Source organism: Leptonychotes weddellii, chromosome 12, assembly GCF_054177405.1.
Source record: "Leptonychotes weddellii isolate Sample4059 chromosome 12, ASM5417740v2, whole genome shotgun sequence".
In the NCBI taxonomy this organism is placed as follows: domain Eukaryota; kingdom Metazoa; phylum Chordata; class Mammalia; order Carnivora; family Phocidae; genus Leptonychotes; species Leptonychotes weddellii.
In genome coordinates, this window is record NC_138380.1 from 9440220 (window position 1) to 9465468 (window position 25249).

Here is a 25249-nt window from a genome sequence, read left to right on the forward strand (position 1 = left end):
CACATGCAATTTATTTCCTCAAAGAATGAATTGACTTGACAGTTTTGATTTCCCTGTGCACACTTGGAAAAAAAATCTTGCTCTTAAAAAAGAAGTTTGTACAATATGAAAATAAAATTCAGTACCCTAGAGTTTTTATCATTTAACTGAAATACTTTTAGGGATAAGATTTGTAATAGTGGTCCTGGGTCCTCTGACAACATAGCTGTTACATTTAATGACTGGCATATGTTTTGTCTAATACTCAATTTTATCTGATTTCCAGTAAATTTTTTTAAACAGAGATCTATCATTAAACACTTGATAACTTGCTAATGCAGTTCAGTAATTTTTTTTCTATTGCAAATTGTGTTTTATGTCAGTGTATTTTCATTTAGAGTGCTGGTCTTCAATTCTTTTTTGATCTCATACCATATTGGTTAAAGAAAAACCCAATTTATATTAATAAAGTTACAAATAATCATTGTGATACATAAAAATTTTAGAAAACAGCAATTAATATTATAAATACGAAATAAACAGTATTAAAAAATAATGATGCTATTCGAGGCTGTCATTTGAGTGTCCAACTGTTGATCTCAGCTCAGGTCTTGATCTTAGGGTTATGAGTTAAATCCCATATTGGCCTAGCATGCAGCTTACTTAAAAAAAAAAATGCTATTAATTATGGCTTTCTACTACCATTAGTTAATATCTCAAGGCACCATACAAGTGGTTCTCAACTTTGATTACCTATTAGACTCTCTTATGGTGGTTTTGAAAAAATCATGCTATCATGCACAGGCCCAACTGCCAGCATGTTGAATCAGAATTTCTAGGGAAGGAGATTGGTTTTTTTAAAAAATCTGTGATGCTGATATACAATGAAGTTGATATCTACTACTTTATATACTTAAGAGTAGATTTATTCATTTGTGGTAATTGATGTAAATCCACAGTTTATATCTTACTATCATCCTTTTTTCCTTCTCTCCTTTCTTCCTTTTCCTATCATTCTTTCCCTCTTTCCCCTTTTTCCTCCCTCCCTCCATCCACCAGGGCCTTCTCAGAACTTGTAAGATTGTATTTGAAGCTTAAGAGCTAGTTTTAGGGGGTAAGAATGATTAATTCTCTCGTCTTCACATACAGTTATGCTTTTGCAGAATTTGTATTCTCTTCAGTATGTGTTGAAGAATATTTTTAAGCTAGTCAGCCATTTGTGAAGATTAGTTCATGTAAAAATGTGTCATTTTACTTTACTGGGCACAGGTAAACTGCATCATTCATAATATATTGAGAGAGCAGTGAGTAAGAGTGCACTGCTTATGCCTTTGTGTGGAGCTAACACTTCTTCCTTAGGAAATCTCATTTATAATAGATAACTCATGATCATCTACTGCAAGGACAACTGAAGTACTAGTGCTCCTCTACATGTTAAATATCATTAAGTCTTAGTTTCTTTTTCAATGAAAAAAAGAAAAAAAAAAAAGCCAAACATAAACCTTTTACCACCTGAGCTGTAAGACTACATTTTTGAAATCATTGATTTAGAGATGTGAATAGGATCTACCTCTATGTATATTAACAGATCCAAAGTGAGAAATAGCAATATGATAGAGTTGGGGGATTTAGTACCCCACTTATATCAATGGATAGATCATCCAGACAGAAAATCAATAAGGAAACATTGGCTTTGAAGGACATGTTAGTTGTACTTATATGTATAGAATGTTTTATGGAAAAACAACAGAATACACATTTTCCTCAAATGTACATGGAACATTTTCCAAGATAAATCATGTTAGGTCACAAAACAAGTTTTAATAAATTTAAAATGATTGAAATTATATCAAGTTGCTTTTCTGACCACAATGGTGTCAAACTAGAAATTACATGAAGAAAACTGAAAAATTCACAATGCATAGAGATTAAGTATCATGCTACTAAACAATGAGCCAAAGAAGAAATCAAAAGAGAAACACCTTGAGATATATGAAAATGGAAATGTAACATAACAAAATTTATGGGATGCAGGAAAAGCAGTTCAAAGAGGGAAGTTCATAATGATGAATGCCTACCTTAAGGAACAAAGTCTCAAGCAACCTAACTACATCTCAAAAAACTAGAAAAAGGAGAAAAAGTGAAGCCCAAGGTTAGTAGAAGGAAGGAATTCACTAAGACTAAAACAGAAATAAATGAAATAGAGACTAAAAAAGACAACAGAAAAGATCAATGAAAGAGCTCATTCTTTGAGAAGATAAACACAATTGATAAGCCTTTAGACTCACCAAGAAAAAAAAAAAACTCAAAATCAGAAATGAAAGAAGATGTTACAGCTGGTACCACAAATACAGAGGATAAGAGACTACTATGAACAACTATATGCCAACAAATCGGACAACCTAAAAGAAATAGGTCAATTCCTAGAAACATAAAATCTACCAAGACTGAATAATGATGAAATACAAAATGTGAACCAATCAATTACTAGTAAGAAGATTGACGCAGGGGAGCCTGGGTGGCTCAGTCGTTAAGCGTCTGCCTTCGGCTCAGGTCATGATCCCAGGGTCCTGGGATCGAGTCCCACATCGGGCTTCCCGCTCTGCGGGAAGCCTGCTTCTCCCTCTCCCACTCCCCCTGCTTGTGTTCCTGCTCTCGCTATGTCTCTCTCTGTTAAATAAATAAATAAAATCTTAAAAAAAAAAAAAAAAAGATTGACTCAGGACTCAAAAACCTCCCGACAAAAGTCCAGGACCAGAATGGCTTCACAGTTAAACAATCAAAGAAAGTTAATATCAATCCTTCTAGAAATCTTAGAAAAAATAGAGGAGGGAGTTCTTCCAAACTCATTTTACAAGGCCAGCATTACCCTAATACCAAAACCAGGCAAGGATTACAGGCTAATATCCCTGATAGACATAGATGTAAAAATCCTCAATAAAATATTAGCATGTCGAATTCAACTATATATTAAAGGATCATACACGGTGATCAAGTGGGATTTATTCCAGAAATGGAAGGATGGTTCATCCATAGATCAGTTAACATGGCACAACACATTAACAAAATGAAGGATAAAAATCCGAAGATCATCTCAATAAGATGAAGAAAAAGGATTTGACAAAATTTAACATCCATTTATATAAAAACTCAAGAAAGTGGGGATAGAGGAAACACTTCAACATAATAAAGGCCATATATGACAAGTAACACCACCCTCAACTGTGAAAAGCTGAAAGCTTTTCTTCTAAGGTCAGGAACAAGACAGGGATGCTCATTCTTGCCACTTACATTCAACATAATACTGGAAGTTCTAGACATGGCAGTTAGGCTTCTTGAAAAAGAAATAAAGGCATCCAAGTTGGAAAGGAAGAAGTAAAATTACCAAAATTTGCAAATGATGTGATATCATATATAGAAAACCATAAAGACTCTACCAAAAAACTGTTAGGACTAATAAACAAATTCAGTAAAAGTTGCAGGATTAAAAATCAGTACACAAAAATTACTTCATTTCTGTACACTGATAATGAACTATCAGAGAAATTCAGAGAATAATCCCATTCACAATTTCATCAAAAAGAATAAAGTTACCTAGGAATAAATTTAACCAAGAAGGTGAAAGATCTGTATATTGGAAACTGTAAGACATTGATGAAAAAAACTGAAGAAGACCCAAATGGAAAGATATTCCGTGCTCATGGACTAGAAGAGTTAATATTGTTAAAAGGTCCATACTACTCAAAACAATGTACAGATTTAATTCAATCCCTATCAAAATTCCAAAGGCATTTTTCACAGAAATAGAACAGACTATCCTAAATTTTGCAGAAGCACAAAAGACCCCGCATAGCCAAAGCAATTTTGATAAAGAACAAAGCTGGATACATCACAATCTCTGATTTCAAAATATATTACAGAGCTATGATAATTAAAACAGTATCATATTGGCATAAAAAGACACATAAATCAATAGAACACATTAGAGAGCTCAGAAATAAATCCATACATACATGGTCATTAATTGATGACAAAGGAGCCATGAATATACAGATGGGGAAAATGCAGTCTCTTCAATAAATGGTGTAAGGAAAATGGACATCCACAAGCAAAGGAATAAAACTGGACCACTATCTTACACTATACAAAAAAAATTAACTCAAAAAGGATTAGAGATTTGAACATAAGACCTGAAACCATGAAACTCCTAGAAGAAAACATAGGCAGTAAGCTCCTTGACATAGGTCTTGGTGCTGATTTTTGAATCTGATACCAAAAGCATGAGTTGGGACATCAGTCTAAAAAGCTGTACAGCAAAGGATAGCATCACCAAAATGAAAAGACAGCCTACTGAATGGGAGAAAACAATTGCAAATCTTATATCTGATAAGGGACTAATATCCAAAATATACAAAGAATTTGTACAACTCAATAGCAAAAAAAAATCCAATGAAGAAATGGGTAGAAGACCTTTTTCTATTTTTTTTTTTTTTTTTTTTAGAGTTTATATTTTAAGTAAACTCTACACCCAAAATGGGGCTCAAACTTAGAATCCTGAGATCAAGAGTCACATGTTCTACCAACTGAGCCAACTAGGTACCCTTGAATAGACCTTTTCAAGAGAAGACTCATGGATGACCAACAGGTACATGAAAAGATGGTAAATGTGAATAATTATCAGGGAAATGCAAATCAAAACTACCGTAAGATGATGACCCTGTGCCTGTTAGAATGGCTATTATCAAAGAGACAAGAAATAACAAGTGTTGATGAGGATGTGGAGAAAAGGGACTCTCTTGCATGTTGGTCACAATATAAATTGGTGCAGCCATTGTGGAAAATGGTATGGAGATTCCTCAGAAAATTAAGAATAGAGCTACAATAGACCCAGCAATTCCACTTCTGGGTATTTATCCAAAGACAACTAAAGCACTGATTTATAATTTAAACAGCTATAAACATCTCCATTTTTATTGCAGCATTATTTACAATAGCCAAGATAGGGAAGCAACCTAAGTGTCCATTGATGGATGAATGGATAAAGAAATTTTGGTGTGTATGCATACATATGTATATTATATATGTATATATGTATATATTATATCTATAATGTAATTATTCAGCTATAAAATAGAATGAAATCCTGTCATTTGCTGAACATGGATGGACCTTGAGGTCATTATGCTAAATTAAATAAGCAAAAGAAAAATCCCGTATGAGGTCTTCTATATATGAAATATAAAACAAAACCAAACCTATAGATACAGAGAACAGATTGGTGGTTGCCAGAGGTGGGTATGGTGGGGAGGGAAATTGGTGAAATGTTTTCTTTTTCTGTTTAAATAAATTGGATTTAAATTTTGGAATTCTGAAATAAAAAGAAATTGGATTTCTTGGTATTTGCTGTTCTGTTGTCCTTGCACTTCTTAACTAAAAGAAAATCTTGATATAATACGGTTCTCCAAGATGAAATAGAATTATCTTTGCCTTCTGTTGCAGTGGGCTTTTTTCTTGGCTTTATACCTGAAGTCCAAACAGACTTTTGGGCTCTAATAACCCTTGTTGGAGTAATTGCCGTATCATTACTTTATGGAATAGTTTTTAGTTCTCTTTTCCTTGCTCCAGGACTTAAAAAAATTTATAGACTTTTTTTTTTTAAACAGCTTTATATTTACAGAAAATTGAAATAGTAAAGAGAATTCCCATATAATTAATGAATCAATATTAATACATTATTATTAGTTTATTATTAGTTGCATCATTTATTCAAATTTCCTTAGTTTTTACCTAATGTGAATTTTCTTTTCCTGGGTCTCTTTCATGTACCGTGCTGTATTTAATTATCCTATCTTCTTAGGATCCTGTTTGTATCAATTTCTCTTTGTACTTAACTTCAGGATTTCCAGGTACCTTTGGAGCACTTGGGTTTCATATATCCAGGATCAGGTATCTTCCATCTTCTGCCATAATTGAAACCCTTTTGAAAAAGCAATTCTAGTACTACTGATTTAATGTTGGAAGAATTGAGACCAGTCTACGTTGTTCTCTGTTCTTTAAAACGGAAGGTATTATATATTTTTGTAAAGAAAAAGTTCTCTTGCATTTGAAATCGTGTTCTCTATTCGTACATTTCTCTTTGAGATTGCCTTAGCATATTTGATTTAAAAATTTGTTGTCTTTATAGTATAACGAGGAAGTTCTTCACAGCCTTTTCTTAAATCTGTTTGTGTATCCCAGAACTACATCAGTGTCATAGCTTGAGAAATACTTGAGGTAATACTATTCATTTCCTTATTTCCACGTTCCTGACTTTCTCTCTTTATATAAATTTCTGTAAATTAGAGCCAAAGGCAGTGTCCCATGATTTAGTACCCCATAGTGTTGTGGAGTTCCAACAACTAAACTGTTTAGTTACAATAGGTAGTTTGGGTTCTCCTTTTTCTGCAACCTATGGATTAGTAATCATGAGGGCTTTGAGTTGAATATCAAACTGACTTCATCGAGTTAAAATGCCATAGGAGATTGGATGAGAAAAGGAAAGAGTATCAGTTCCTAGTACCTAAGTATTTGTAGATAGAACGAGGTTAATATATATATGTTATATATAGAAATTGCTAAAGTAAATTTTTGATTATTAATAACTTAATTGTACTATACGTTTTCATACTGCGTCATTCTTTTCAAAAATGCCTTCATAGATATTACCTTAGTGAAAGTATTGGTTTAGAGGAGCAGTAATGTGGATAATAAAGCCTTTCCCTCTCATCACACTGCTCTTTGAGCCACAAAAATGCTGAGTTTACATATCAAAAAATCTGTGCTGGAAGGTGGTTTCATTCATTCATTTAAATATACGTATCACATTGTTGAATACCTTTTTTAGCAGTGTAGATCTTGTCAAATCTTAAAGGACTATTGGTTTATCCAAATTACTATCACCCTTAACATCATATTGAGCCCTTACCATGTGTCAGGCTATGAATTTTTTTAAAAAAGATTTATTTGAGAGAAAGAGGCAAGTGGGAGGGGAGGGGGGAGAGGGACAGAATCTCAAGCAGACACCCCCCGACCCCCCAGTGAGGAGTCCCATGGGGGGAGGTGGGGAGAGGGCGGTTTTATGTCACCACCCTGAGATCATGACCTGAGCCAGAATCAAGAGTGGGATGCTTAACGTACTGAGCCACCCAAGCGCCCCCCAGGCTATGAATTTCTTATATTGATGTTCCATCCGTGTTGAATGAATGAATGAATGGGCAAAAGTTTTACTTCCTGCATTTTGATGCATGCCTGTTCCTCTTGAAAATCCTCTTCTAATTCCTATCTAGATTGTCTCAGCCAGCCTGATCATTAATTAAAATTTAGTTTCTCTCTATAGGATAGGGAAACCCCAAATAATAGTGATGTAAAATGGAAGTTTTCTTCACATAAAAGAAGTCTGTAAGCAGGCAATGAAGTGGTAGAATGGGAGGCTTGCTTCATGGAGTCATGGGAGACCCAGCCTCCTTCAGGCTGTTGCTCTTGTTTTGATGATCCTAGGTGGCTGCTAAAATTTTATTCAGCAGTTCCTCAGTTGATCCAGATGGTAGGATGGAGAAAGACAAGAAGCAGAGGATCGAGCCCCTTCTGTTTTAAGGAGACTCCCTACAAGTAACTTATAAAGGTCTAATACACATCTCCTTGGCCAGACTTAATCTTAAAACCACATTTTGCTGCAAAGGAGTCTGGGATATATAGTTTTTCACCTGGACAGTAATGGGCCCAGTAAAACAAAAAACAGAAAGCAAAACAAAGTAAAAACCAAAAATGAAACAAGATGAAACCCTCCCCCCACTGCTCAGGATTCTGTTGTTAAGAAGAGAAAGAATATTCTGAGGCAGTTATGGTCTCTGCCACAATCGTTCACAGTAATGCGGCCCAAAGGAGCATCCTGGATTCCCTTTACCTCTTGATAAGTGATTTTGCCAATTCTCAAACCTCCTGTCATCACCGTCTTAACTTGTTTAATGCCTCCTCCTGCTTCCCCTCTCCAGAATTAGTGGGAAAAGTCCTGAAATTAGAGATGGACCAGATGATGTCCTCTAATTGCTAGTGAACTCCAAATGAATTTGTAGTTTTAAAATTGTGGACTGTCACCTTCCGTAATCCACTTCTTACAGTGGTTGTTTTGAAATGGTTCACATTGTACTCTTAATTCCATATTCTCACTTTGGTTTTGTTTACTTACAAATAAATCAGCCATACTCCACCTCTGCCTCGGTGCTGTGTGTCTCTATATGTCTTCATGTACCTCCATCTCAATTGATTTTCATCCATAGGATGTAAGTCTGAGGAGGGCCGCAAGCTCAGCAGTGCCTGAACAGGAGTATTTTGTGCTCTATAAATGCCTGCTAAATGAATGAATGAATCCCAGCCTTTCTTCCTCTTCTCTTCAGAATATAAGATTGTTTCTATATTTAAAGAATCTTCTCTTGACTTAGCTGCCATTTTCCCTTCATTTCTCACAGTTCACTTTTTATTTTTTTAACAAGCGGCATTCTCCTCCTGGTTTACTAACTCCTTGTTCTCTTCCCTGTCTTGAGGCTCCCTCTGTGACTTTTCAGATTTTGCTTTGAGATTTCCCCCCCACAATGGCCTTTTCTGGTTGTTCAGTCTCTATGACCCCTCTAGAGCACGCTGTGTTATTGACAGAGCGTTCTGGGAAATACCCTCTTCCTTCTTGTGCCTTTCTTGTTTTTCCTTCTGCATTTCCTTTGTTGATGTCCTTCAGCTCTGTAGTGGTGAGCCAAACAGTATGATGTTGCTTTCCTCCTTTATTCTTTTGTGTCTGCCCCTTCTTTGCAATATCTCAGCTGCTAGGCTGCTCTTTGACCTTGGCTATTATTTCTGTATGCATGATTACCAAATAGATACAAATTGCTTTTAGTACTCATTTCTACATCCCTTTTAAATACTTCCTGGGTGCCTCAACTTAAACTCCTCTATTTAAACAGTATGTCTGAAATCTGGGATGCTGGTCCCTGTCTTGGTTTCCTGTCATTAGGGCATTGCTTCTGAAACTGCATGCTGGTAACCCTAATGGTGAAGGATAGCAATTTCCTGTGTGGTGTTTTCCTGTCTGGACTGCCCCTCCCTTTATTCTTTCCACCTTCTTTTTTTTCCTTTTAAGATCAAGTTCAGAAATCTGCATTTCACAAAGATTTCTAGGGTGACATGAGACCTTACTGACTCTCTGGGCTTTGAACTCCTGCCACACTCATCTGTGTATCACCTGGTCCTCTTCATGTACTTGTGTTGTGTTGTATTCTAGAATAAATCCTCTTTGTTATAACTGTTTCATCTCACAGATACTCTGTAATCTTATTCCTCTTTGTACTCTCAGTGCCTGCTATGTAATCAGCACTTAAGAGTGTGTGCTGTGGATGATGGCATCCCCTTTTCAGGTCCTTATCTTGTTCCATTTCTAACACTGAGATTGCTTAAAAAATTAATTTTTCTTATCACCAAACAAATATTTCTCTTCCATAAATGAAATGGAGTGCTTGGACTGAGCTGAATGACACGTTTTCAACAGCCTGATTGCATTTTGCTTTGCACTATTTTTAGTACATTATAAAGGGCTTACAATGACTGTTGGAGAAGTAACTTTTCTCTGTCTTTTGAGTGTCTTCATCTTTTGAGTGCCATCTAAAAACTTCGAGTAAAAGAGTCATGAAAAGAGCTAGTGGGATTCTGTGCATACCAAAGTTTGTATGGGGAGGAAAGAGATACGGAGTAGGAGAGAGAAAATGAATAAATGAGAATGAGTGTGAAAACATGTGCCCTCCAGGCCCCACTACTTGCTAAATAATGTCAGGATGATGTTGGACCAGCCAGATGGAAGACTAGTTGTGTCAAAGGGGTGGATATCTCATAAGGATGAGAATTCATTTTAAGAACATTTTTGCTCCTCATCCCCTACAAAAAGAAGCTTAGCCAATTGTTTTTATGATAAATTGTTTTTGTAATCAATTCCTCAGCAATATAGTAATTTGGACAGACATACTGGATGAAGTAGATCAGTTAAAGTATGTTGTCCTTTAAAATTAAAGTATGAGAAATTAGTTGTAGTTGAAATTTAGCTCTGTGGAGATTGAAAATCTGGATTAGTAGAGTGTGATTCCAGACTCAAATGAGGGGAACAGAGGACTCTGTTCACCTACTTACTTTACTTCTTTTATTTCCATAGGGAAGTTGAAATACTGCCTTGTGGTTCTGAATCAGCCTCTGGACAAATGTGTTCGTCATCTTTGGAGCAAAGGTAATCTTAATTAGCATTTATATTTCTTTACTTTCTTAATCTGTTTAGGACTAATATGACTATTAAATATTCCAGAATATAACTACAATACCAAAAAGTGGAACTTATAATGAAGTGATATAATTATTGAATTATCAGAAGAATGGACCTGCTCTGTTAAGTAGTTTCTGTGGGTGGTTTCCACAGGATGGATCCCCTAAGGACAGAATTACAATGTAGCATCATTATGCGTTATTTCATCTATCAGCTATGGGGATGTTAATCCTGAGTACTCACTAAGTGTTTGTTGAAGTGTAAATAGTTTTGGCACCAGCAACAATAAAAAGCATCCTCAAGCCTCACTCATCCTAGTATCCAGCAATAAGATATCTGCAGGGTGACCAGATTTACAAAAAAAAAAAAAAAAAAAAAAGACTAACAGTATATTAGAATCTCAAGGGATGCTGAAAAATGTAAACATGCAGTAGTTTTGCAGAATTAATACTTTTGTGAGTTTTCCTGTAAGAAACAGACTTTATTAACTTTTTTACATTATTCTTTGATTTTTATACCGTTAGCTCTAGGCAAGAAAATAGTATTAAATATCATTTACTGTTTTGAACCTCTTCTCCCATGAAATCTTGAGCTTTTTTCAAAGGGATACTTCTTTTAAGGTTAGCAATGTAAGTTTTAAGCCAAATTAGATAGGCAGAAGAATGTGATTCTTGATATATTGATGCATATTCCAGATGATTCTCTTATTGCAGAATTCTTTTGTATCCTCAGCATCAAGGCTATATGTCTTAGAATGCAAATCTGTTATGTCAGTAAGCTCACATCTGTGGACAGAGGTAGTTGTGATACTAGGGGGAATAGATCATTATGGATGATTTTGTATAATGAATTTTTCTTGTCCTATGGGTGATTACCATGAAAACACTTTATTCTAAATTTAGCTATCTTTATGTTAGCCAACTGAAAATGTCACGTTATTATTGCACTGAAAGTTGGAAAGCTATTTAACCAGTAACTTCTAGAACTTCTCACTTGCTTGTAATTAGGTGGTTATTCAGGTGCCATCAGAAAGGTCATTTTGTTGTCACGTCAGTGCCTAGTGCTGTGTCTAGCACATAATTGCTTAGAAATTACAACCAGTGAAAGTGAATTTAATATGATTCACATTCCTAAAAAACACCAGAATAAACTGATTAGGCACATCCTTTTTATCTGAACTTATTACCAGGTTTTATTATATTTTTAGGATAGTGTGTGAACAGCTGTGTTTTATTGCACATCTTAAAAATAGACAAAATAATCATTGATGGGAACGACTGGAAACCTTGGGTAGGGAAAACTACATCTAGGAAGTCTCATTTTGGAGGGTGAAGGATCCCATTTTGTCCATAGTGTGAAACAATGTAGATTTTTGAGCTGACTGAAGTTTCTGATTGCATTTGTTTCCTGAGAGTGAATTGGATTTGAAAAAATTTCATACCGGACATACACCAACTATTTATTTGATTTGCATAAAAAAATGAACAGTAGGCCAGTCTGTATACATAGAACTAAAAATATTTAAATGTGACATGGACTGCAATGGTTAGATAAATCTCGTTTCCAAAATAACTTTTCTTTAGGTTATTGAAATGTACTTTCATATATACGTCCAGGATAATTCTTGGCTCTCTGGAGCCATTAACCATTATAAAAAGTGGATCTGTTCGTAAGTACTGAGGAAGGGTAGAATAGGAGTTTTGTGATTCTCACAACAGAAGCTGTGATTTTTTTTTTGTTTGTATTGTCCTGTTTTGTTCTTCTTCCAAATAAAACTTAAAAAAAAAGAAGAAGAAGAAGGTATTGGGCAACTGAATGGCTCAGTCGGTTAAGTGTCCAACTTTTGGTTTAGGCTCAGGTCATGATCTCAGGGTTGTGAGATTGAGCCCTGGGCGGAGCTCCACACTCCTCGGGAAGTCGGCTTGAGAGTCCCTCTCCGTCTCCCTCTGCCTCTCCCCTCATGTGTATGCATGCACCCTGTCTCTCTAAAATAAACCTTTTTTAAAAAAAAAAACTGGATATTAAGGAGGGCACTTGTTATGATGAGCACTGGGTGTTGTATGAATCACTGAATTCTACTCCTGAAACCGATATTGCACCGTATATTAACTAACTAGAATTTAAATAAAAATTTGAAAAGAGAAAACAAAAACAACCCAACAAATAAAAGTAAAAAAAGAAATATAGGGAGACTTTGAGCTTGAGTTGCCGATGTTAACAAAAGAGAGAGGCCTAGAAAAAACTGTAGGGCAGCGTGGAGGGCCTGGGACGGAAGACAGGGTTGCAGCTTGGGATTTCAGCAAGTAAGTGCCGGAAGCAGCCTTGCTGGCTACTCTTTGTCCTGTATATGTGTCATTTTCTGTAAGTTTCTGTAACAAGTCTGAAGATTTGTGAAGAACGGAAAACAAGGGGTGAAATCCAGACTATTATATCAAAACAAAGACAAAATTTGGAGTCTGCTGCACAGTGTCAGTGTTTTATATAATATCAATCATTTAACTTCAATCTATGCTAAGTACTTCTGGCAAGTAGGGATTTCCTGAGATTCCCTTAAGGGGAAAGACTATTTTGAAGGTTTATTTATTAGTTTTGCCCTGCAACGTTTATATGACATATTCTGCAATTTATTTTAAATGACTAAAGAAGGGATTCAAGGGAGATTAAAAGAAGAGAAGTTTTTAAATGTATATTCTCTTTAATACTTCATGAAGTTTCAGTGATTTTCTTGGTCCTTTTATTTTTTTTAAGATTTTTAAAAATTTATTTATTTGACAGATAGCACAAGTAGGCAGAGCAGCAGGCAGAGGGAAAGGGAGAAGCAGGCTCTCTGCTGAGCAGGGAGCCTGATGTGGGGCTTTCTTGGTCCTTTTTTTTTTTTTTTTTAAAGATTTTATTTATTTATTCATGAGAGACAGAGAGAGAGAGAGGCAGAGGGAGAAGCAGGCTCCCAAGGAGCAGAGAGCCTGATGCGGAACTTGATCCCAGGACCCTGGGATCATGACCTGAGCCGAAGGCAGATGCTTAACCATCTGAGCCACCCAGGCGCCCTTTCTTGGTCCTTTTAATCCCTACCTGTCCCAGCAGTTTGTATACTTGATTTAATCTGGAGATATAAAATAATTACAGAGGTAGGTAGATAGATGAAAAGCCAGAACTCTAGCTAGTATCTAACTTTTCTGTAACTGTCAGAGGTTACTGGCATTTGTAAATGGATATTGCCTTCAGATTTCTTAACTATTTTTTTTTTTTTTGAATCAGACTTTCTCTTTCAGTAAATGTCTTTCTCATCCTGAAATATGTGATAAGTGAAGAAAAATAGGGAAGTCTGTGTTTGAAGAATTCTGCTTATTTCTTTTGTAGATCAGTTATTCTCCACTTGGGGTCACCATGCTTACCAGGATCTCCAAAGGTAGTAGGAGAGATCTGAGTTACATAAAAAAATAAAAATAAATAAATAAATAAATAAATCTGACATTCACTTACCTGGGGTGAGGTTTTAGATGGACCATATATCAGGTTTCTAGGAGTTTGACTTATTAAAGTGTATCTTCATTTTTAATGTGAGTTCACGGCTTTTCTCTGTCTTTTCCATTTGATCCGTAGAACATGGTGACCATGCAAATTAGATTATGAATAGATTATCAGATTACAGTGATGCCAGGTGCTTATCTACAGTGTGACACTCTTTTCCTCTAAAAGGAGTTTTCTTCACTTGATTTCTTTCTTTTTCAGTTCTCTGGTAAAAAACCTTCAGATCATGCCAGGGTGTGGGCACCATACTCTGGTTCATTGCCAATGAGGCTTTAAGACATAAAACATCTGACAAATCGGGCAGATCTTTGAGGTTAAAAGGACACCCATGCAGCATACGTGAATCAAAATAGAAACAAGGTCTTTGAATTTATAACATCAGTGTTTTCCCTTCTGGTTCATTGGTAATTAATGCTTGCTGAGGCCATTCTAGGTCAGGCATTGGGTCCAAAGCTGGGGATGTAATGGTCAGCTCTTAGTTGTGGCTGCAGTTAAGTTAGGGGAGCACAGACATAGGTGCTTCCTCACAAAGGCAGGTCAGAGGCCTGGGAGCCACAGATCCTTAAAATGAACTTGCTTATCCATGTTTGTTTGTTTGTTTATTTTGCGAGAGAGAGAGAGAGCGTGTGCACGAGAAGGAGGAGGGTTAGAGGGAGCAGCAGATTCCCAGCTGAGCAGGGAGCTGGACTTGGGACTAGATCCCCGGTCTCCAGGATCATGACCTGAGCAGTCGCTTAACCAACTGAGCCACCAGGCGCTCTCATCCATGTTTCTTAAGTAGCTGAAATTACCATAGTATTTGATTGACTATACTTTGGTCATGCCTGTATGCCTTTTACTTCCTTTTCTAAATAAAAACACCTTACATAAATCAGTTTTTTTTTTTAATTTTTTTAATTTTTTTTTTTTAAGATTTATTTAAGCGAGAGAGAGGATGAGAGACAGAGAGCATGAGAGGGAGGAGGGTCAGAGGGAGAAGCAGACTCCCTGCTGAGCAGGGAGCCCGATGCGGGACTCGATCCTGGGACTCCAGGATCATGACCTGAGCCGAAGGCAGTCGCTTAACCAACTGAGCCACCCAGGTGCCCCCATAAATCAGTTTTTAATAGATTCCTGACTTGCTCTTCTAATGAACTGATCTTGTGCTAGTAATTAGTACTGCCATCAGATTTAACTTTTAAATGATGTAGGAATCTGCTGTAAGGCACCTTGCTTCGAAAGTAGTTTTGTTGTATCAACCCTTTCCTTTATAAACTGTGTACTCCAGGACTCGGTAAGCTTCTTTTTACCTGGTTATTTGAGGTTAAGCTCAGCCAAAGTTAGCATATTTATATAAGATTCTTTTTTTTCTCTTTCTATTCCCATTTTTTTTTTTCAGTGGGACCTCTACCTCATTTCTGGTATCTGGTGTGATTATTCTCCTTAAAATAAGAGAAATTGAATACATGCCATTTTTAGGGTGTAGATTGGTTGAATTGATTGGTTTGCTTTAGTATAACTTGGTATCACTGTTTTAATCTTATTACATCTGTTTGTATATTTTATCCCCGTTAGAGGGATTTCCGGGAAAACATGTTTTTTGATAATCATCTTAAAATTTTGAAATCACCTTAATGCTACTCTTGACAGCTGACTCTGGAAGGGCCAGTCCTGGTCCATCTTTTTTTTTTTAAAGGAGTGTGTTTCTACATACACTACAGTTTTTTTTTTCTCTCGGGCCTCCTCTCTCACAGCTATTTCTTCTCACATGTTTAATGATTGATATGATAAAAACTGATATTTGTTATTTTCTTTTTTTTTGGATGACATAGATTTTTATTTATTTTTTTTGCCAACTTTCTTTCATTCTGTAAAGTTCAATGCCAGTGCTGTCTTGTGAAGGAAGCTCCCTTAGCTAGCCTCCATAGAGAGATCTTCTAGTATTTGTATTGTTTTTCTATTACTTTTAAATGTCACCTTATCCATCCTTGAGGATAAGCTCCTTGAAAATTGATACAAAATGCTTTACTTGATGGTGTTTCCTCTTCTGCCCGTGAGACTAGCCTGGGGGTAGTGATTGTAGGTCATGTTGGCAATTGCTGGAGACCACTTTGATGCTATCTAGATCCTGGAAATACTCTTGCCCTGATGTGAACCCATTAGCAGGTGCATGCATATGGGATCTCTCTTGTTCTCTCTTCTGATTCATCTTCAGTCCTCAGCCTTGGTTGGATCCCTTTTCTACTTCTGCTAAACTTGAACACTATCATTCCTTTTTTTCCCCTCTACTCTTTGACTCCCAGATGCTTATTTGGTATTTCCTTGTACAATGAGTTAGAACTCATATTTTTATTAATCTCTTGTTCTTTCCACATTGCTCATGTGCAAATGTATTCCTTTTTTGCCTCTATGATTTTATGCCTTTGATGGTGGAGGTGCTAACAAATGTGTCATTGACTATATTGTCTTTGTTCATTAAGTTATTATGGTAAGGTGCCTCTTCTATTATATACAAAGATAGAAAATTATGCAGTTCAGCAGTACTCCTGTCTTTTGACATTAGTGTCTAAAGAGACTTATCATATATTCTTATTTGTAATACTCATAAAGCTCCTTTAAAATAATTTTGTTGTGGGCGCCTGGGTGGCTCAGTTGGTTAAGCGACTGCCTTCGGCTCAGGACGTGATCCTGGAGTCCCGGGATCGAGTCCCGCATCGGGCTCCCCGCTCGGCGGGGAGTCTGCTTCTCCCTCTGACCCTCCCCTCTCTCATGTGCTCTCTCTCTGTCTCATTCTCTCTCAAATAAATAAATAAAATCTTTAAAAAAAAATAATTTTGTTGTGAGAACTGTAGATTAGCTTTATTTTTGTGAATTATAAATGATTGTTTTTCTCTAGATTTCCATCTTTAATTATAGAGCTATGTGTGCATTATAAAAATTTAAAGCCTCACAGTTTGTAATGAAAAAATCAGTCCTTATAAGTATTTACTATTCTCTTTATTATTTGTTTTGTGCTTTATTTTTTCCTTTTTAATTATTTCCTATGAAATGATTTTCATAAGCATTTTGAAATACTCAGGGTTGGGGCGCCTGGGTGGCTCAGTCGGGTTAAGCGACTGCCTTCAGCTCAGGTCATGATCCTGGAGTCCCTGGATTGAGTCCTGCATCGGGCTCCCTGCTCAGCAAGGAACCTGCTTCTCCCTCTGACCCTCCCCCTTCTCATGTGCTCTCTCTCTCTCGTTCTCTCTGTCTCAAATAAAAAAAAAAAAAAATCTTGAAATACTCAGGGTAATAGATGAAATGTTACTAATAAAAAGGAAAATACCCCTGAAATGACAAGTGCCAGGCCATGTGACTCTGTATGGTTCATGGCAGGTAATGTAGGCATTTTAACTGCCTGTTTTACTTTATTGTTTATGCCATTTAGTTCTGTGTCCTAACAGGTCAGTTTTTTGGTTTTTTTTTTAAGATTTATCTATTTGAGAGAAAGAGTGTGCATGCACAGAGGGGAGGGGCAGAGGGAGAGGGGGAGAGAGAAAGTCTTTAAGCAAACTCTATGCTCAGCGGGGAGCCCCATGCTGGGCTCTATCCCAGGACCCTGAGATCACAACCTGAGCCTAAACCAAGAGTTGGTCGCTTAACTGACTGGGCCACCCAGGTGCCCCTAGTATGTCAGTTTTTAATATGACCAGAAAATGGCTTCCAGGTTAGCATGGCTACTTATGGTTTATATATAGAGAGAGAGCTATTGATGTATGCTCCATGTTTAATTTAATACATACTTTTTTTTTGCCTGATGTTAAGCCTCACTGGAGTGATCCTGAAGTGTAGTTAAAGAGAGGAGTAAGAGCACCTTATTGATAGTTATCCTTCTCAGGAGCCTGAGCGGCAGCCTTCGTGCTGTGCTATCCTTAGTGAAACAGTCACAGGGAAAAAAAAGTCCCAACAGATTCTAGTTCTACACTAACTAGATGGTGGGCTCCCACCTAAAACCTAGAAAATATCAGTAGAACATCCTCTCTACATAGCTCTCCAGGGGCAAATGCGACATGTCGCGTTTCTTTTCTTTCGGTTCTTTAGATCAAAGTACTCAGGAGTTAGATGGCCTTCCCTGAAATGCAGACATTGTTCTGTTCAACAGCTCTTCCTAGCAATTTGTAATGAGAAATGAAGGTTTCTCTACGGTGGTTTTTCCTCTATTTCAGTTCAGTTTCCAGCTAATCCATTTAGTGTGAAAGACTTCTGGAAGAACAGGCTGGGGAAGCAACCAGAGAAACATGATGAAGTTCACATTTTCTCCCACATTGTATTGTGTTGTGCCCTTCAGAATCTAGAAGCATTTATTTTTACCCGGGTTCTATTTTAAACCCTGTATACTGTTATGTGTTAGATAAGTACTAGTGTTTCTGTGTGTATTAAATGTCCAACTTTGTTTAGTGGCTTCTCCCTTGTAATAGGGTGTTTCAAAGCCAGCTACATCTGGAGGTTTATTGAATCGACTGTAGATGAGTTGAACATTTCCACTGGTTAGTATTTGTGTACAGTGGTGGATTAAAAAATAACTTGAACTTTTCTGTAGTATTAGTCTTTGGGGGAAGCTGAAGTTCTCTGAGCTTTTAGTTTTACAAGAGTATCTGCTTGGAGTCTTTGGAAAGAAGCCGCTACTGGGAGGCAGAAAAGATAGAGGGTGTAACCAATGGGTTCTTTACCTCACTAGGAGACAAATGTCTGAGAGAAAATCTGGTCCACATTCTTTGTATGTCTAGAGTTCACTTGTGATGTTTAGTCAACCTGAATGGGTAACAGAGGAGAAAACCTTAGGGCAAAACACTTGTTTAAGCTACTAGAAGAGGAACAGTATTGGGAGGAAATACTCTATTTTTGAACATGTTTAGTGGAACTGAACAGTGTGAATTGTTTGATTCATCTCATGGCAGAATCTCGATGGAAATGAAACAGTGATACCTTCTAGTAAGGCTTCCTTGCGATCTAAATAGTTACCATGAATTTAGTTTTTAGGAATAAGCTGGTTAAGACTACCTGGATGGGTAGAATAGCATGTACATTTTTGTCATTTGAGTATATCGAGGCAAAGACCTAGCAGATATGTTATCTGGGAAAATGCTAGGCTTTAGGGTATTTGGATTTTAGTTAGGATGATCTGGGAGGCATCTGTTCTAGTAATGAGTAGCTTAGTCATTAGACCTAAGAATCCTGTAATAGTTAAGCTTATCACAGTTTATTGAACTACCAAATTGACACCATTTGTGTCATTTTCTGTGCTTAGTGTTTCGCAGAACTTATGCTTCGAGCACATTTAAGCGAATATTGAGCCAAAGATCCGATGAGCAATTTGCATACTTTGTTCAGGTCCATTAAGTAAAACAGTTATGTACAAGCTGTGGTCCCTGTAAATAAGGCTGGCAGAAAAGATCTGTCCCAGTCATACAGAAACATTTGGGAGACTACAAAAAGATTATTTAATATAGAAGACATTTTGGTATATTAGTGGCACAAAACAAAGTTAAGTTTTGTTTGATATGAGACCAGAGACCTATTTTACCATTCCCATCCCCAAGATGATGGTCCATTTCTGGGCGCCTGGGTGGCTCAGTTGGTTAAGCGACTGCCTTCGGCTCAGGTCATGATCCTGGAGTCCCGGGATCGAGTCCCGCATCGGGCTCCCTGCTCGGCAGGGAGTCTGCTTCTCCCTCTGACCCTCCCCACTCTCATGTGCTCTCTCTCATTCTCTCTCTCTCAAATAAATAAATAAAATCTTAAAAAAAAAAAAAAAGATGATGGTCCATTTCTATTGAATGAGATCTTTTATCATTCTGGTTATTATAATACAAATATTATCAGATACTTAAGACTTCTGTGTTATTTTCATTCCCAGGGTTCCTTCTTATGCCTTTGTATTGTTTTTATAACCATAATATCATAGAGAGTGTAGGGAATTTGTACCACAGTTTCAGTACTTAATATTTGAAATACATTTGGAGCGCTCTGGGTGGCTCAGTCGGTTAAGCGTCTGACTCATGATTTCAGCTCAGGTCATGATCTCACCGGTTGTGAGATGGAGCCTCACCTTGGGCTCTACAATCAGCGGGGAGTCTGCTTGAGATTCTCCCTCCTGACACTCGTGATCCCTCTCTCTGTCTAAAATAAATAAATCTTTAAGAAAATATTTGAAATACATTCATAAATCTTCTGCTATACTTCCTAATTCCGTGGTACTTTATATAAACTGGTGCACTTGATATTCTAAAGAAAGGTCATTTTTAAATATCAACTTTCACAGCATAACATTTTCTAATATGTTTACTGAAAGGCAAAAAACCCCCTCCATTACTTTATTGTTTAATCATATTTTTTTTAGCATGGTATGTGTCAAGCAATATACAAGGACTGGGATACCAGTGAGAAAGACACAGGCCCTTTTCTTAAAGTGCTTGCAAGCTAGTGTCTGATGTACCCATTCCCAGTGTATATTCCAAATAGTCACTGTAAAGTGTATTATTGTGAGGGACTGATTTATTTTCCCCAAAATCATATGTTGAAGCCCCAGTGTGATATTTGGAGATAGTGCCTTTAAAGAGGTAACTAAGATTAAATGAGGTCTTAGGTGGGGTCCTAATGCAATAGGAGTGGTGTTCTTAGAAGAAGAAGAGACACCAGGGCTGGTGCTTTGAGAATAGGCCTTCGTGAGGACACAGTGAGAAAAGGTGCCCGTCTACAAGCTGTGGGGAGAGGCCTCAGGACAAACCAGCGCTGCTCACACCTTAACTTTAGACCTCTAGTCTCCAGAACTGTGAGAAAATAAATTTCTGTGGTTTAAGTCATCCAGTCTATGGTGTTTTGCTCTGGAAGCCCTAGCAATCTAATGCAGTTGTATTCAAGGCTTCTTGGCAAGTGGAGAATTGTTTTAACTCTTTGTTTTCTATAAAATAGCATTGATCTCAAAGGTCGTTCTTATTTGTGAGCCTGGTGCCAGGTGTTCTTATAGGCAGTCTTCATCTTACTGTAGTATGTTGTAGCTTCAATCCATTACTGGTAGGCATTGAAATTCAATGCTGAATAGCCTCAGACTGATACTGGTCCTCCTTGTTTACAGAAGACATTTCAGTGACTTCAGAAACACAGTGGAAATATCATATATATTAGATATGAATTTGATGGATATAAATAGATTTGGGAAATAAATTTTGGACACCTTAAACACAGGACAAAATATAGATCAAACACAGCAAAACACAAATTTAAATAACAATTATCAATGATTATTTTGGGCATTAATTTATTACCCTGTATATATGTATTTGCTTTTCTTATTAAACATCAATTAGAAAGTTTCTTTGCATTACTTTGGGACCATTATAAACCTCAGTCTGGATATTTTGTAGGTCATTTGACCTCAAGGCCAACCTTAAATGGATTTTTTTTTCCCTCCTCCTTCATCGGATGTAGTTTTTATAAGATGTGGCCTGTTTGCGGTATGGTGGCCAGCCCTTTTGCAATAGATTTGTTCATTGAGTAGTAAATAAGGAATTAAAAATCCCACCATGGGACTCTGGGTGAAACTGTTGGTATTAGGTAAGATCATCTAGGGATGGAAGGATGTTCTAGGTGAGGGAGCCAGTAGTTTTTAAACAAAGACTTAAATGTGTTTATAAAGAAGGGTTGTTCCTGTGCATGCTTTATTTTGTTTTTATAGTTTTGTGTTTCTGACTTGATAACAGACATGTAATTAAGATTTTAAGTAATCTCTACAACCAATGCGGGGCCCAAACTCATAACCCCAAGATCAAGAGTTTCATGTTCCACTGACTGAGCCAGCCAGGTGCTCCCAGACATATAAATGTTTAAGATATGTTATTTGCTTTTTAATATGTACATTAGAAAAATACCTCCCCTTTCTTCACCCTCAATTCCTGCCACGTTAATAATATATATATAACACTTGGGTGGTTTTTATGAAGTGAGTAGACTCACTGATGTAGCCATACTGGAAAAACGATTCAGCAGACTGTCCAAGGATGGTGAATGAAGTGGGTTAGTGAAATCAGCCGATATATTTGCCAAACTTTTATCTTTTAAAAGTTACCTGCCTCTTTCTTCTTTCTATGCAACTTAATAGTGAAAACGGGAAAAATACCAGTGATGGTTATTTCCTCCCAGTAAGTAATAAATGAATGACTGTAAGAATTGAGCATTATATAAAGTAGTTTATTTTAAATTCTTTCACCCTGCAGTTGAGATTTATTCTATATGTAAGTGGTCAATGTGTAAAACATATTTCAAGGTAGTGGATGTTAATGGAAGAATAATAGAATCATCCAGAATATTTGTTTCTGAGACTATGATTGTGCCATTAAATAAAAGTGTCTAAAAATGCACCTTCCCCTCCTGTACTCCATCATTTCCTTTAAGAACACAGTATTTTGCTTGCTCACTAATGTGATTATGTCTTTGGGATGTTCTTGGAAGTTCAAAACAAACAGTAGTGGATAAATAAGGTACATTGAATTTTTTTCAGCTGTCGGCAGCTTTTGGTTAGGTTAAAAAATAGATTGGTAATATTATGTTTCAGATGTACTTAACATTACCAGCCTGGATCATCCATTAGATATTTATTGAATGTATACCTTATTACTGGTTACAAACCCAATCTTTTTGCTTAATCATTAGTTTATACATCTTGTTTATAATGATGCATTTGGTAATTTTGGTCCTTTTCTTGGGGTTCCACTGGCACTCATTCATGATTCACAGGTTGTGCATTCTTCCTGTTCAGTAGTGTATAGACTATTGCAGAAATAAGAAAAGGGGCAATATCTTTGTACTGGCTGGAAATAGGCTGGATTTGTCACCTTGGAGGGAGGGGAAAAAATATAGACTAAAATGTGTATGGATATGAATGTGCATAGAAAATTTAGGGATCTTTTTTTTTTTTAAGTATTTATTTGACAGAGAGAGAGAGCAAGAGGGGACACAAGCAGGGGGAGTGGGAGAGGGAGAAGCAGGCTTCCAGCTGAGCAGGGAGCCCGATGCGGGGCTCGATCCCGGGACCCTGGGATCATGACCCGAGCTGAAGGCAGATGCTTAACAACTGAGCCACCCAGGCGCCCCGAAAATTTAGGGATCTTGAGAAATAAAAATATGCCTTCAACAACTGTGTATTTATTTAACTCAACAGATTTAATTGTTTTCTCTTATCCATATGGCTTATCCATGTCCATATGCTTAAATTCACCAGATTATCCTTTGCTTTGGTTATGTAGACAAGACTATTAGTTTTGTTTTTCCTTACCTTTTATTTTTATTAATATCACTTATTACTAAATCAAAGATGTCCTTGAGAAAATACACTTTTAATCATAACATTCAATAGGCCTTTGAGTACTATGTTCCAAAACTCTCACTGGGTGATAGGAATATTATCAGTTGTCATGATGTTACACGTGGAACACTGTTGCTAGTTTTTAAGGGACATTTTTTAGCAGAGACTTCCATAATAACTTGCATTCTGTGTGAGCCCTTTTTTATCTTGTCTTAGATAACCAAGCAAAAATATAACATGTGAGTGTTACAAGTTAGTTTAAAACTAGCATTTTTTTCCTAACCATAACAGAATTGTAAGCATGTTTTAATAACTTCCTAATATTTTCTTGGAGAGGGGGTGAATTGTTTATGTTCTCAGAGTATAACAAATCAAGATATATCTGCTTTCTATGTTTTAAATAAACAACACTCCTGGGGGCACCTGGGTGACTTAGTTGGTTAAGCATCTGCCTTCAGTTCAGGTCATGATCTCAGGGTCCTGGGATCCAGCCCTGCGCCTGGCTCCCGGCTCAGTGGGGAGTCTGCTTCTCTCTCCCTCTACCTCTTCCCTGGCTTGTGTGCACTCTCTGGCTCTCTCAAAATAAAATCTTAAAAAAGAAAAGAAAAGAAAAGAAAAACAGCATTCCTTTCCTGCACAGGAGAAAAATAAATAGAAAACATATGCAAACTTTTTTTTTTTTTTTGTAAATAGAGAGTGATTCTTTCATACTTAATAACGTTAAAGACATTACATATGTTTAGTTAAATGTGGTATAGAAATGGTTTGGAGGTTCTGCTTGCAGAAAATGGTTTTTCTATCTGTCTATGACATCTGTTAATTCTCCATAAACACACAGCTATGAACTATCTTAGCTAAGTATAATCCTGAGGCCTTCTATGGTAATTGGGGGCATTAACATTCATTCAGTTAACAAAACACTGAGGTTGTGGTATGAATGTGTATGTTTTATTCTTTATTAGCCTCAACTGGCATTTAAGTTTCTGGAAGGAAGGTGGAGCCATGTAATATCTGTATTCCTTGTCAAGAAAACAAAAACAAAAACAAAAATCAATTCTAGTTACGGCAAATTTTGATGAACTGTGAATCTCAGCAAACTAGAAATTTTTTCTGCTAACCTTTGAGAAGTTGTGAATCCTAAATGTCAAACTCCCAATCAGTATGAAAACAACTTGGTAAAGATTCCGTCCATTCTCCTATTTCTTTTATCTCTCCACTAATGAGATTCCATATCTTGAATGTTGTTGGTCTTGGTACTTGGAGATCTTTTGCCATTAAAGTGGGTTTCAATTATATTTACTCTATGGTACTTATTATGTCAGGAACAGTCACTAAATATTTTATAAAGATTTTTAATACTTGTTAAACACTGGTACAAACTGGAAGTGTTTATGTATTACTTAATGAATATTTCTACTTCAGTGTAGTATAGATAACAGCTTTATTAGCGTTTCAACTTTAGAATTAATGTAAAATTTACTAGTGCCTACTGAGCGTTTTGGGTTTCTCCTAAACAATTTTATACTACCATACAGTTGTTGATGGTGTCTTTTTTTCTTTTTAAATTTTGAAGTGAACTAATTGTAATTTCACCTGTTTTGTTTTGAATCAAAAGTAAAAGACAATGTATTCCTTGTGGTACATGGATGGTGTCACTTCAGTAAATTTAAGTAGTATTTTAAGCAAAAGTAAAAATTATTAATTGCATTTGTTTTTTTTTCAGTTTAATGAATGATACCAACATAGTTATGTAACTTAAGGCAAACCAATAAATATGTCAGCACAGTAATTGAAGAAACATTACAGAGATAAATATAACAAGTTATTTACAACTATGGAATAAAAAATTTTAAAATTGAATGAACTTAAAAATGTATATAGGAGAGCGTCTATCGGTGAACTTTTGGTTAATTACTTGTATTCTTTCTTTCTTGGATGTATCAAGACAGCCTTAACCTGATGTCTGATTGATGTTTGCTTCATCAGACTAGGAGGTTATTTTATTTGCTTGGTTAATTGGTTGTTGTCACCATCTTTATTTCGTTTGGCTTTTCCAAACTGCATTTTTAGCTTTGGTATCGTAAGTAAAA

General features: G+C 36.4%; 1 protein-coding gene across 14 annotated transcripts in view; it reads left to right on the plus strand.

Annotated features, from left to right (window-relative positions):
- Positions 1–25249, plus strand: part of TPK1 (thiamin pyrophosphokinase 1) — a 335883-nt gene that overhangs the window by 62078 nt on the left and 248556 nt on the right. For 12 of the 14 annotated variants that reach the window (XM_081799933.1, XM_081799940.1, XM_081799939.1 and 9 more), the window contains one exon: positions 10205–10276. The exons of 1 other annotated variant lie outside the window; for it this stretch is intronic. In XM_081799933.1, coding sequence (XP_081656059.1) covers positions 10205–10276 — 72 coding nt within the window. Of the gene's footprint in view, positions 1–4480; positions 4625–10204; positions 10277–25249 lie in introns of all 14 variants that reach the window. One more of the 14 variants, XM_081799937.1, reaches the window with a different exon arrangement.